General features: G+C 36.3%; 1 protein-coding gene across 1 annotated transcript; it reads left to right on the top strand.

Annotated features, from left to right (window-relative positions):
• Positions 1-4,176: 4,176 nt before the first annotated feature.
• LOC140838664 (condensin-2 complex subunit H2-like) lies at positions 4,177-10,126 on the top strand. The gene is made up of 11 exons (XM_073205134.1): positions 4,177-4,541; positions 4,629-4,728; positions 5,537-5,643; positions 5,729-5,871; positions 5,951-6,371; positions 6,474-6,649; positions 6,715-6,888; positions 6,975-7,067; positions 9,026-9,127; positions 9,202-9,360; positions 9,501-10,126. The coding sequence occupies exons 1-11, from the start codon at positions 4,352-4,354 to the stop codon at positions 9,930-9,932; spliced, it is 2,097 nt and encodes a 698-aa protein (XP_073061235.1). The 5' UTR covers positions 4,177-4,351; the 3' UTR covers positions 9,933-10,126.
• Positions 10,127-12,768: the final 2,642 nt, after the last annotated feature.

Raw genomic sequence — 12,768 nt, 5'->3', positions numbered from 1 at the left:
GTACGTTAAAAACCATTATATGATATAAATATAATTTATATACTCTGTCATATAATTCTGAAAATTTATTTCATGAATTTAAGTTAATATTATTCAGATATATGAATTCATTGGTTTGAAATTTTTAATTATAAAATAGTTAAATGATTAATGAATAATGTATAATAGCGAAAAATCAATAGTTTGATTACTTACTACAGAAATATGATATATATTTTAGTTTTATACTTTTTTCAAATGATGATATCTATTTTGGATGTTTTAACAATTTATCCTGCCCAAAATATATAGGTTATTTCGATTTATTTGACTAACATAATATACATGAAATTACGTTAGTCCGAAAGTTCATACAATCTACACCGAATGATAGTTATTACAGGTTCCAATTAGTCAAAATATTTGTATATGTATATATAAATCATTTGAAGTAACATAATGCGTTTTTTGCATTATCTTTCTCTATATTTATATATTTAACACATAATTTTTTTTTATCAAATATGAAAATTATAATATGTCAAGAGAAGTTACCGTCGAATACATAAAATATGGAAGGGACTGAACGCAAATGTAATTATAACAAATCCAATTACAAATTTAATTCCAAATCTCACGAAATCCTCTCAAATCCAAATGTCTTAAAATTCTCGGCTGACTTTAACATATCCCACATGTAGAATTTGTACGGTATCTACGAGGTTTCATACCTGCTGAGGACTTTGTCGGCAAAATCAAAATACTATTTTTTTTTAATCAATGAAGTGTGCCCTCTTGACTGCTTCTCTTTGGATTATTTTATTTTTCTTGTATTTATCTCATTCCATTTTCTTTTACAACACTTTTGAATATATATTACCAAGACCACAAAATCCAAGTGTGACAATCCAAATAATCTCTTACTTAACATAGAAGCATATGTTATAAGTAGAAATCATATGGTACACGAAATAATATATATAATATTATGTTTTATTTTTATGATTTTCTTCATTTCTATTTATTTTAGAACATTTTTTTCCCAATGTACTTGAGTTCTTGTTATATTTCGGTTTCTCGTAAAAAGAAATGTATAGTAAGAAAGATATTTGGAAAGAAAACTAGTATATTAAGGAGACTAAAACCAGTAATTAGTATAATATTTTACTTAATTAATAATACAATATTGTCAATATTAATATTAATTAATTAAATCCGCAACTATTAAAAACTCTAATATCCTACGACTCTCTTTGTTGTATATGTAGTGGACAAGTTTGGCAAGTCAACAATTTTAAAATTATGAAGACTGAACTTTGCACCATCAAAGCAAGTTCGATATTTCAAAATGCAATTATTATTTATGAAATAATGGCCGCCGAAGCTATAGCATCACCGCGCAAGACGTACCATCTAGAATAGAACCTATTATTTATTTATTTTTTTAAAAAAAAAACTACATGAAAAGATATATCAATATTAATTTAAGGTTGTATTTGAATCGATAGATTCAAATATATGAATTTTAAATCAATTATAACAAATCAATTGAATTCAAAATTTGAATAGTTATTTTTTGAGTTATTGTGATGAAGTCATTTCAAATCTCAATTAAATATTTTCTCAAATTAAAATCATAAAATTCTCAACCCGTAAACTAAAAGTTAATCACTCTATTTATTTCTAAAAATAGATTATGAAGTGCGTCGACATACAACACGCTGGAACACATTCCATGTGAAATTGGTCTACAAGTAGAGATATCAATGGGACGGGTATAGGGTGGGTTTGACTAAACCCAATACCCTCCCCATGAAAAAACTTTGCTCCATTATCTGCCACATCCCGGTTAAATATTCTTCGGACCCACCCCACCTCGAATACGGGCCGGGTAGGCCCGATAGACGCGTGAGACCCGATTTTTTTTAAATAAAAAAGTAATATTTCTTCTCACGTGACTGAATTACGAAACAGACAAGCCTCTAAAAACAACATTGTGAAAAATTAATTCATGTCTTCGACCAAACTTATAATAACAAACAAAATATTTTCACGAAAAGAATTACATAAAAAAAAAGGTTACTAGCTCTCCAAAAAAATCTTGACATCCTCAAAAATAAGTCATAAAATAATTTAAACAGATCAATATAAAATCAGCGAATAGGAAATATTTCAGACAATTCTTCGGGATCATTTTCCTCTTCATCAAAAATGGTGGGATAAGTTGGTAAACTACTTGAAAAATTAACTACAAAATTAAATAGAGAAAGTGTATTGAAAAAATAAAACTGTAATTTCAAATTGTAAAAAATGTAATTTAAAAAGAGAAAGTACAGTAAAAAAATTAAAATGAAAGTGCAATAACAAAATAAAACTGTGATTTATTTATCTTTCACCTCACCCCACAACCATCTTCGCGAGCCCATCAATTCCTCCAAAGCTGTTGGATCAAGTCTACTAAGATGATGACCAACTATTCTTCCACTATTGCTAAAAGCATATTCCAATGCAACAGTGGAAATAGAAATAACTAAGATCGTTATAGTTGAGGTGAGCTACTAAAAAAATGAAAATTAATAAAACTAAAACCCTAGAATATTTATATTCACATATATGGGGTCGGTATGAGCCAGGTATTATAGGACCCATGACCCGTCCCATATCCGAACGGGTCTGAAAAATTTGACCCGAGACCCGCCCTATGACTCATTTAGTATGCCAAAATCCGTCCCATACACGCGGACTCATTGCAGGTCTGGGTAAAACCCGACCCATTGACATCCCTATCTACAAGGCTTCAAGAATATCCGTTGACAATAGTATCAATCGCATTTGATCCTGATTTTTATAAAATGAATTAAAATTGCGTTGAAGCTGAAAGACCTAATAATGATTTTTGACATACGTGAGAATAGGCAAAAAAAAATACACTCAACATGCTATACCTATAACAAATCATGATCTTCAAGAGTTGATGAGACCTATGAAATAGGTCACGAGCTCAGGTTCTGAATATATACATATAATTTTGGAATAGGTTTATTGTGAGATGGTCTTACGAATTTTTATCTGTGACACGGGTCAATCCTATCGATATTCATAATAAAAAATAATATTCTTAGCATAAAAATAATAATTTTCATGGATGACCCAAATAAGATATCCGTATAACAAAATACGATCTATTAAGACTGTCTCACACAAATTTTTACCATAATTTTGATTTGTTATTTATCTATCGTTTCGTTTATATCTTAACTCACGTAAACTTAAAAGATTGAAAAACATGGTTTACTCGATATTTAATTGATGGACGAAATATTTTTGACTAATTAATTAATTTATTTTCATGAATCTACTTAAAAAAAGACTGAAAATGTCGTTCTATGTATATCTTAACCTATTAGGTTGCGTTTGGTTCGGGTGATTAGGGGGGATTGATTATTTTATCCTACCTAGTCAGTCGTTTGGTTCGCGTGATTATTTAACCAAGTCAATACCTCCTATGAATGATTAGGTTATATTAGGTGGGTTAAAATAATACCTTCTCACCCCCTAGGATTATTTATCCAAATCTTAATCCTTCCTATTTTCCAATTTTACCCTTCTCCTCTATCCAAACTCACCACCACTTCCCGCCATGACCGCCGCCACCGGCCATCGCCCGCCGCCGTCCCGCCTCCGCCAGACCACCGCCGGCCGTCGCCGGAAGACCACCCACCGCCGGCGTCGCCGCCGCCACCCACCGCCGACGTCGACGGCCGCCCGACCACCCACCGACGGCGTCGCCGCCAGACCACCCACCACCGTCGTTGTCGCCAGCCCGCCGCCGTCACCGCCGGAGTGGAAGAAAATAAAAAGAAGGGGCAATTTTGTCCTTTCATCAAAAAATTCAAAATTATCCCACACTTAAAAATCATACCAAACATAACACCATATAATACATTCCTACAACAATCATTTTCTTTATCATTTACTTACTAATCATTAGTTTATTTTATCCTCCAAACCAAACGCAGCCTTAGTATATATTTATACCATCTATATTATATTATTAAGTGTAAAATAATTAGAATAAATTATTTTTGATGTCTAATCTGTTTTAATAAATATATATATTAATAAAAATTTAAGACAAGTCACACATAACTGACCCGACCCATAACGAAGACCACCATGGAGATCTCCTGGACCAAAAATACTTATTGGGCTTCTCCGTTAGGCCCCTACTACTTTCTTCCAATCTAGGCGGGAAAAGCACGAAAATTTTAATCTCAGTCACTCTCCCTCTGACTCACACACACACACACACACACAAACCATCTTCCACACTACGCGAAGAAATCTGGATTCATGGAAGTAATTAACAAAAATGAATAGCGAATTTGACAACCCTGAATCTTCATCTGCGAAGTTTCTCCAAACATTACAGCCTCTTCGAGATCTCGAATCTAATTGGAGCGTGGATTTAGCCAAGAGTTTGGAAGATTATCTGCTGAAAATTTGCTCTGGTGAGATTTCGGGCAACGAGGATTCCCTAAGCTCTGTAAATTTTGCTGAAGGTAAGTCTCTGTACTTCATGTCACTTTGAAATTAACTTTTCCCCCTATTTCGGAGCTTTTTTTGATGTTTTTGCGTGGATTTTGTAGCTGCTTTGGTTCTTCAGGGATCGGCGCAGGTTTATGGTAGGAAGGTGGAGTATCTGTATTCCCTGGTTCTGCATGCTTTGGAGTTTATTTCCCAGAAAAGGTTAACTCTAAATTTCTAGGTTTCTTAAATTTATGCTCTACTCTTACAGCTTATTGAAGTTTGCTTTTCGTTGGCTTTTGTCTTGAAATGCGAAAGCTGAGGGTTTATATTACTGAGAAAATCTGGCTTGTGTTTCTCAACTTGTCATGGATAAGTATCACTTTTGTTTTGTATGGGGACTGATGGTTTGCAAGCCTGTGAACTGGCTAGAAAATTTATCATTTAGCATCTATACATGTATAGATTTGTGAATTCAACACCTGCAATAGTATGAATTTGTTTTGCTTAAGTGCTTTTATTTGTGCGAAGCCGATGTAATGGCTAAGCACAAAGAACTTGTTCATTGACACATTTTAATTATTTACTTGAGAAAAAAAACAACACTATTTCTAAGCCATCAGATTTGTTCTTGGAGTCGTAATATACTCGTGCAATCTAACTTTCAATAATATATGAATGTAAATGATTTTATTGTTAATATACTGATAGCCAAATACACAGGCGCACAACTGCTGGAATCATTGGTTCATTTTGTCTTTCCCAAACTTGACATGTGATGTTGATGCATGACAGCATAAGGGATGAAATTTTTTTTTTGACATTTAAATGCTAACAAGACCACGAGTTCAAAACTTGTGATGCCTGTGGGCCGTGACCACTGCTTTCTTTTACACCTAACTCCAATTGTTCTGTAGAATATTCAGTCAGATGTATTAATAGTGGTTATGCACCAATTCTACTATGCTGCGTTTTTTCAAATGACAAAAATAAACACAGTATGATGCCGCTGATGTGCATTTTCTTACAGTCAAGAAGATCAATCTGCGAGCACATCCACTCAAAAGGAAGAAACTGCTTCCCATCCTGCAAAAGATGAAGAAGATTATCCATTCTGGGGTTTAGATGATATCCCCGGTTGGTAGTTTCACTATCTTTTAGGCTGCTTAATTTATGGGCAATTTAAAATTTTGATTGCGTCAATTGATATTTTTTTTTTCAGTTGAAACAAAGATTTTGTTAGATAGTTCAGTCTCTAGAGATTTGTCACCTAGCCTTTTTGTGAGGCCACCTGCAAATTTAGTAGTGCTCGAAGGTGACTGCTTAGATGGTGTAGGTGATGATGGGGAGCTAGAAGCATATCTGGTACATTAATATCAGTTTTATGTCATGGTGTTTCGACTGTACATATCACTTTCTTAAAGTGATGTGTTTATTCTTGCAGTTAGCAACAAACGATCTTTACCGTGATTTCATTCTCCTGGATTACTGTGATGCTGTTACTGTTGATAATTTTCTCGATTGTAAGAGTGGCAAAGGGCTCCATAATTTTTATGGAGGCAGCTATCTAACTTCTAAGGGTCGCAAGAGCTTTCAGTCTCCATCGAGAAGATCTGCAGGAACTGGCCAAAAGCTGTCAGTGGGGAAGAAACAGGATTTTAATCAATCACTTTGTGCTGATCACGGGTTTCAATCAAATGACGATCAAAAGGGCTCAACTGCCTATCATTTTCCTGGCGATGATGGAATTAGAGACGGCTATTCTGGATCTGAGGATTTGTTTGACTCAGACAATGATGTTGATCCATGGAAACATTTGGATCCTCATGAACCAGGGAATTTGATAGTTAAACCTTATAGAAAAGGTTTTCTTAACTTCATTTTCTGTGATTTTGATTTACAAGAAGTGTTTTGCATGTACATTGTAGGCATGTGATACTTTTCGATCTCTTCGTACTCCAATGCAGTGAAAATGAACAGAAGGCTAGGGGTCGGTTCTAGGAAACATCTTTCGGTGGCTACAGAATTCCCTCTTGCGAAACTTCACGGCCCTATTGGTCCAGAGCTAGCTGAAATATGGGAGGCAAAATTTCATGCCTCAGAGATGCACGGTGAATCACAACCTTCATCACTGTATGAAAAGGTCGGTGTTTTGTATTTATGCTTGCGTGCTAAGTTTTTTCCTCAATGCCAAATTTCTATATGCAGCTGCGCCAATCACTTGTTATCGGGGACAAGAAAAAGGACAATTCCTCCTATGATCCTGAAGATCTCAATGAAGACATTGGATATGATAGTGGGGATCCAGATTCTGGGCCACCAGATATTGGCATATCAGATAGTGTCTTCAACAATAAAGATTTCCCATCACATCAGGAAAAGGTTAGGCCATACATTTATTTAGACCCCCTCAATGCATGTAAATGCTGGAAATGTTCAAACTTACTTTGAAGTCTGAACATGTGCAGCATGATTTTGGTGGTCACCACTTTGGGATGGAAAATGAATATGATGGTGCTGACGCTCATACAAGCCTTGAAGACCTTTGTCGGACTCACTTGGTAAGACAGATTCTTTAGCTTTTTCCAATGAATGGCGCATTAAGTTAATATATTTTTATTATTAACTCATCTTGAAATTGATCTCACGAAATAGAGAGATTATATAACTGAGTTATCAGATGAGAAAGCAATTCTTAAAGATAATTTCTGACTCCTAACCTTTCTTTAATTTCATAATCTAGAACCGTTTTATTGTTTTGTCGGAAGAGGGACTGAGAGAGGACCGACCATATATATAAGTGTTGCATTACCACATCACATCAATCAATCAACCTTCTATTCAAATCAATAAACTTCATTAATACCTCCACATAAATACATCCGAAATAATCTTTCATTATCATAAATTTGTAAGTTAATGTGGTCATATACTGTTTTGTGTATACCTCTTTCCATATATTAACATTTACAATTTTTGCCATTTAACTTTCATGAAGGATCATACTTTGATAATGGTCTCAATAATGTCTTGTGAAGACTTTTCTGCTAATTTAATGAAAGTTACGCATACAAGATCGGAACATAATAGGAAATTTAAAGTATATTTCATAAATACATTAGAGAGCTTGAAGTGCCAATCACATAAGTTTTCAATTAACCAAGACCCATCTTTAAAACATGTTAAAACAATCTTGGTTGTAAATCTTCAGTTATCTTCAGTTAAAGGTTCAATTATCAAGAGCATAGTATTGACATGCTCAACAAAAACTCTTTGTTTCTCAAACTCATCCATAATGGAAAATTATTTTAGTTTCATATGTTTAACACCTTTTGATATTTGTCGTTCCTAGAGAAGAATACTGTTACAGTATTAGAACAATAAAGCTTCAGCATCCTGTTTATAGAGTCGATAACGTCAAATCCTGAAATAAAATCCTGCATTCATAATAATGCATGTATGGTGGCTTCAAACCATGCCACAAACTCTTCTTCCGCAGTAGATAAAGCAAGGATAGATTGTTATGCGCAATTCAAGATATTGCTCCTTCAAATAATAGAAAGACATGAACAAAAGTGGATTCTTATTGTCAAACATCCGGCAAAATCCGAATCTGAGTATCCAATTACTTTTAAATGATTGTATCTTTGATACTCGAGTATCTCATTCTTAGTTTTCCGAAGATACCTAACACTAACATATAAGCTTATGGAATTGATTCCATTTCTTTAGGTTCTGCATAATTTTTTGGGGATTACGTGAACCTGAATTTATTATCCTTTTGTATGGAATAGGAGATTAGTTCAAATTGAAGTTCTCCAGAATTTTCTCAATTTATTTTTTTTGATACACTAGTCCTCGTAATTATTTACAAAATATTTATATTGCATAGAACGTTTGTTCCATACCTTTCATTTCAAAAAATTTCAAGAGAATTCTCAGTCTCGAGCAATATGCTTAAATTATTTGCAGGAACTCATTTTTCAACATATCGAACTGGAAAATAGACTTACTCCCACAATTCAGCAGTGTTCTCATTAAAGCCAAAAAGATGTTATCATATCATTAAATTTAATACACCATTGGGGGAAGCTTGTCCAGGACTATCTGTAAATTGACATTATGTATATACACCATTTGACTACTACTTTCTGTGGAAAAATCTTCATTTACTGCATGTTAACTTCCTTAGAAGGATCTTCATTAATCAAAAGCCGTTTTTTCATCTATTTGGTGTGGCTAAATTTGAGCTAATAATGTCATAAACCAAGGCAGGAGAAAGATCTCTTTACAATCAAAGCTTTGTAGTGTTCAATGAAGAATTAATACTTTGATGTGACAATCGATGAATCCAACGTGGTGACCACAGATATTTCTCTGGAAGAAAGTTTTTTATTCCCAAGCTGAGATAAGTTAGTGTGAATGATTTTAACAAGAAAATGCTACACACTGTCTACTGTTACTGCCTGTTGAAACTTTTGGCAATCTTATACGCGCTTGTCGAAACCTGTACTTGTAGGATTCTCTTCTAGCTAGTCTTTCTGAAAGTGAGAAGCAAACTGAACTGGCTAGCCGGGTTTCTACATGGAAACAAAGAATCGAAAAGAACTTGGAAGAGCAAGTGAGTATATCATGGTTTACAATGGCTTTAGGTTTCACATCATTTAGTGACTTAACAGCCATCATCTGTGTCAGGATGCACGCCCACCATTTGATATTCACAAGTACGGTGAAAGAATTCTAGATAAGCTCTCCATGGAACAAGATCATTCGAGTACCTCGTCTTTTGGAGATATAGTCGGGGGTCAAGAGAAGCATGATGTCGCTAGAACGTTTTCTGCCCTTCTGCAATTGGTAATCCATCCTACCAATATTGATTTTACACTTGTGTCCTTTTTCAAGTCACCCTTCTATTGATTGCCAAAATGTGGGTATAGTTCTGTGGACCTGGGCATGGACCGGTTGTATACTCATTTTCATTTGTAATGGTTCAGGTGAACAATGGAGATGTTGATCTGGTGAAATGCAACACAAAAGGTTCGTCCACTTGTTACTCAGATGTGAATAGTTTCCATGTTAGGCGGCTTAGGAATGAGAGGAAAAGTGGAGTGAAGCTTCAGTCATCCAAAAGGAGAGCTAAAACTCCTTTAACAAAACGACGTGCCAAAATCATAAGCGAAGAGGAAAAGGAGAATCAGGTGGGAAAATCAGGTGGTGTGAAGTGCACTCCTGAAGGCAAGAAGAGTGGAGTGAAGCTTCAGTCATCCAAAAGGAGAGCTAAAACTCCTTTAACAAAACGACGTGCCAAAATCATAAGCGAGGAGGAAAAGGAGAATCAGGTGGGAAAATCAGGTGGTGTGAAGTGCACTCCTGAAGGCAAGAAGAGGCGAAAATCCGGCATCATGAGTATGCATTTTGCTGGGTGACATGCGGTCTATCAGCAAGGTAATTCAATCTATTTTCAAGAACTAATTCGAGGTAGATTAGAATTCACTTGTAATTTATAATTTTCACATTAACAATCCAATGACTGATGACGAGATTAATTTTTTTTCATCACCTGTACTTGTTAGTAATTAAATCTTGCGACATTGTATAAGCAGAGCAGTGACATTCTGTGTACGGATTTCTCAAATTAATCTTGCTTTTGAAGAAAAGATTATCAATCATATAATCCACTTTTTTTTTTTTTAAATATCTAAATAACAGTTGAAAACACGAGATGTTATTTTCATTCATGGCATTTTAGATAAAGATATTTTGAATTCATGTAGCTGATGTATGGTTAAAGTTATGCACCAAATTGATGCGCTTATTCATCAGTCAACTGTCAAAATCAAGGATAGAAAGCCAAAATCTTGAACAAAATAAAAGCAAGCCTTCTGTTAAATAACATAAATCCATTTATAACATTTTACATACAAAAAGAATAAGTTAAATTCAACGCGCGACGGCTAACAATCTTATCTTCACTAATCTCTTCAACGTGTCACTTATAAAGAATCCGGGGTCCTCGGTTGTGCACAGATGATCCTGTACATTTTCCTTGTATCAAACAAATGCGATACAACCATAATAAAGCAGGGAAGATATTCTTTAGTGAAAAAGGGTCCAATTAGTGAGTTTATAGAAATCGTTAGCAAACTGAGATTCTGTAATTGGTATATAAAAAACAATTGTTTGGAGTCAAATAATAATTAATTAAGAGAACTCAAATATTGCATAATAATATATAATTATTGCTAAGTACTTAATTTAAAGTTTAGAAAACTATATTTTTTGCTATTAAGATAAATTATTGTTCAATAATACTTCAATGAGTAGAAAATAAATTAAATTTAATAATTGGATTAGTATTAGAGTTAGATGAAATTATGTGGAAAAGAAGTCCACGTGCAAAGCATGTGATAAAGTAATATGTTTTTCTAATATTTTAATGTCAATGAGTTAAACTAAAAAAAATTTGAAATGGAGATTGACACTAAAAATTCCATGACATTACATTAAGATTGAATTCTAGTTGAAAATAGGCTTTATGAATTTCTTTGGAGTTGTCCCTCATGTCATTATCTATTTGAAATGGAGATCGACACTAAAGATTTCCTGACAGATAAGATTGAAATACCTAATAATAACAAGAAAGATATTAATTTTTAACAATTTATAAAAGTAAATTTCTTTTTAAAAATTGGAATATATATTCATTGACATAATTAGCTATATTTGTTTCAACATATGTATTTCAAAATATTCAGCATGAACATCGTCTTTAATTCAATCAAATACTTTAACATATATGTGTTTCTAAATTTTCAGCACAAGCATCATTTTTAATTCAATTAGATAGCTAATTGATCGCAGTATTTCTTATAGTAATTTAAAAAAAAGGCCACGTGTAATTAAAAGACAGTTTAAACCATATAAAATATTCATCTTTAATCACACGATCCTTGTCAAGCTTATCAGCTTAGCAAAAGAATGTAGAATGATACTCACGGGAAATTTAGGGTCTGATCCCAACGAGCGTCACTAGTTCAGACGTGGGCTTTAAGATGACCCTGAGCCTGAAATCAAGAAAAAGACCGTTAAGAGGGGGCCAGGAGGGTGTCCTGGCGTAGCCCCTCCGACGCTCAAGTCAGTGACTGAGGATATATGGGGGAAGCAGCTAAGGGTGCTGCTGAAAACAATATTGAATGAATGAATTAACACTCAAACCTGGTATTTATAGGAGAATACCTGGGCCCTTGGTGGGCCTGTCTTCCATTTGGGCGAGGGCCCTTGGTGGGCCTGCCTTCTCTTTGGGCTAGGGATGGGCCAGGGGTAGTGGGCTCATCCATGGGACTCACGGGAAATTTAGGGTCCGATCCCAACGAGCGTCACTAGTTCAGACGTGGGCTTTAAGATGACCCTGAGCCTGAAATCAAGAAAAAGACCGTTAAGAGGGGGCCAGGAGGGTGTCCTGGCGTAGCCCCTCCGACGCTCAAGTCAGTGACTGAGGATATATGGGGGAAGCAGCTAAGGGTGCTGCTGAAAACAATATTGAATGAATGAATTAACACTCAAACCTGGTATTTATAGGAGAATACCTGGGCCCTTGGTGGGCCTGTCTTCCATTTGGGCGAGGGCCCTTGGTGGGCCTGCCTTCTCTTTGGGCTAGGGATGGGCCAGGGGTAGTGGGCTCATCCATGGGGTATCACCAGTCTCCCCCTCCCGAGTCGAACTGAATCGCAGGTTCGAAGTTCGATTATTTGTTCTGTCCCCGAGTTATCGGGTGCGAGTTGTGCATTTTCTTCCATCCGTTCGTCACTGCCGCACGCTCGCCCCCCGTCGAGTCGCAATGCCGAGCACGCCAAGACGCCTTCCCTCTCGCTGCTTGCCACGCTGCACGCTCGCCCCTGCCGAGCGCCCTACCCATCCACCTGCCGAGCTCGCCCCGACGCCATCACTCTCGCTGCTTGCCACGCTGCACGCTCGCCCCTGCCGAGCATCCTACCCATCCACCTGCCGAGCTCGCCCCGACGCCATCACACTCGCCGCCTGCCTCACGCTCGCCCTTGCCTCCTCGCCATCCCCTCGCCACGCTCGCCCCTGCCTCGCCGCCTCCCTGCCCAGCTAAGTGCAACTGCTGCCCCTGCCTCCTCGCCATCCATCTCCACGCTCGCCCCTGCCCAGCCGTCTCCATGCCAGCCGAGCTCGTCCAAGCCCTCGCCCTTCCGTCTACGCGTACCTCTCCACGCCAAGCCAGCCTCGCCATCCATCTCC

The sequence above is a fragment of the Primulina eburnea genome, chromosome 8 (genome assembly GCF_022965805.1).
Source record: "Primulina eburnea isolate SZY01 chromosome 8, ASM2296580v1, whole genome shotgun sequence".
Classification (NCBI taxonomy): domain Eukaryota; kingdom Viridiplantae; phylum Streptophyta; class Magnoliopsida; order Lamiales; family Gesneriaceae; genus Primulina; species Primulina eburnea.
This window is presented reverse-complemented; position numbering and strand designations above follow the sequence as displayed.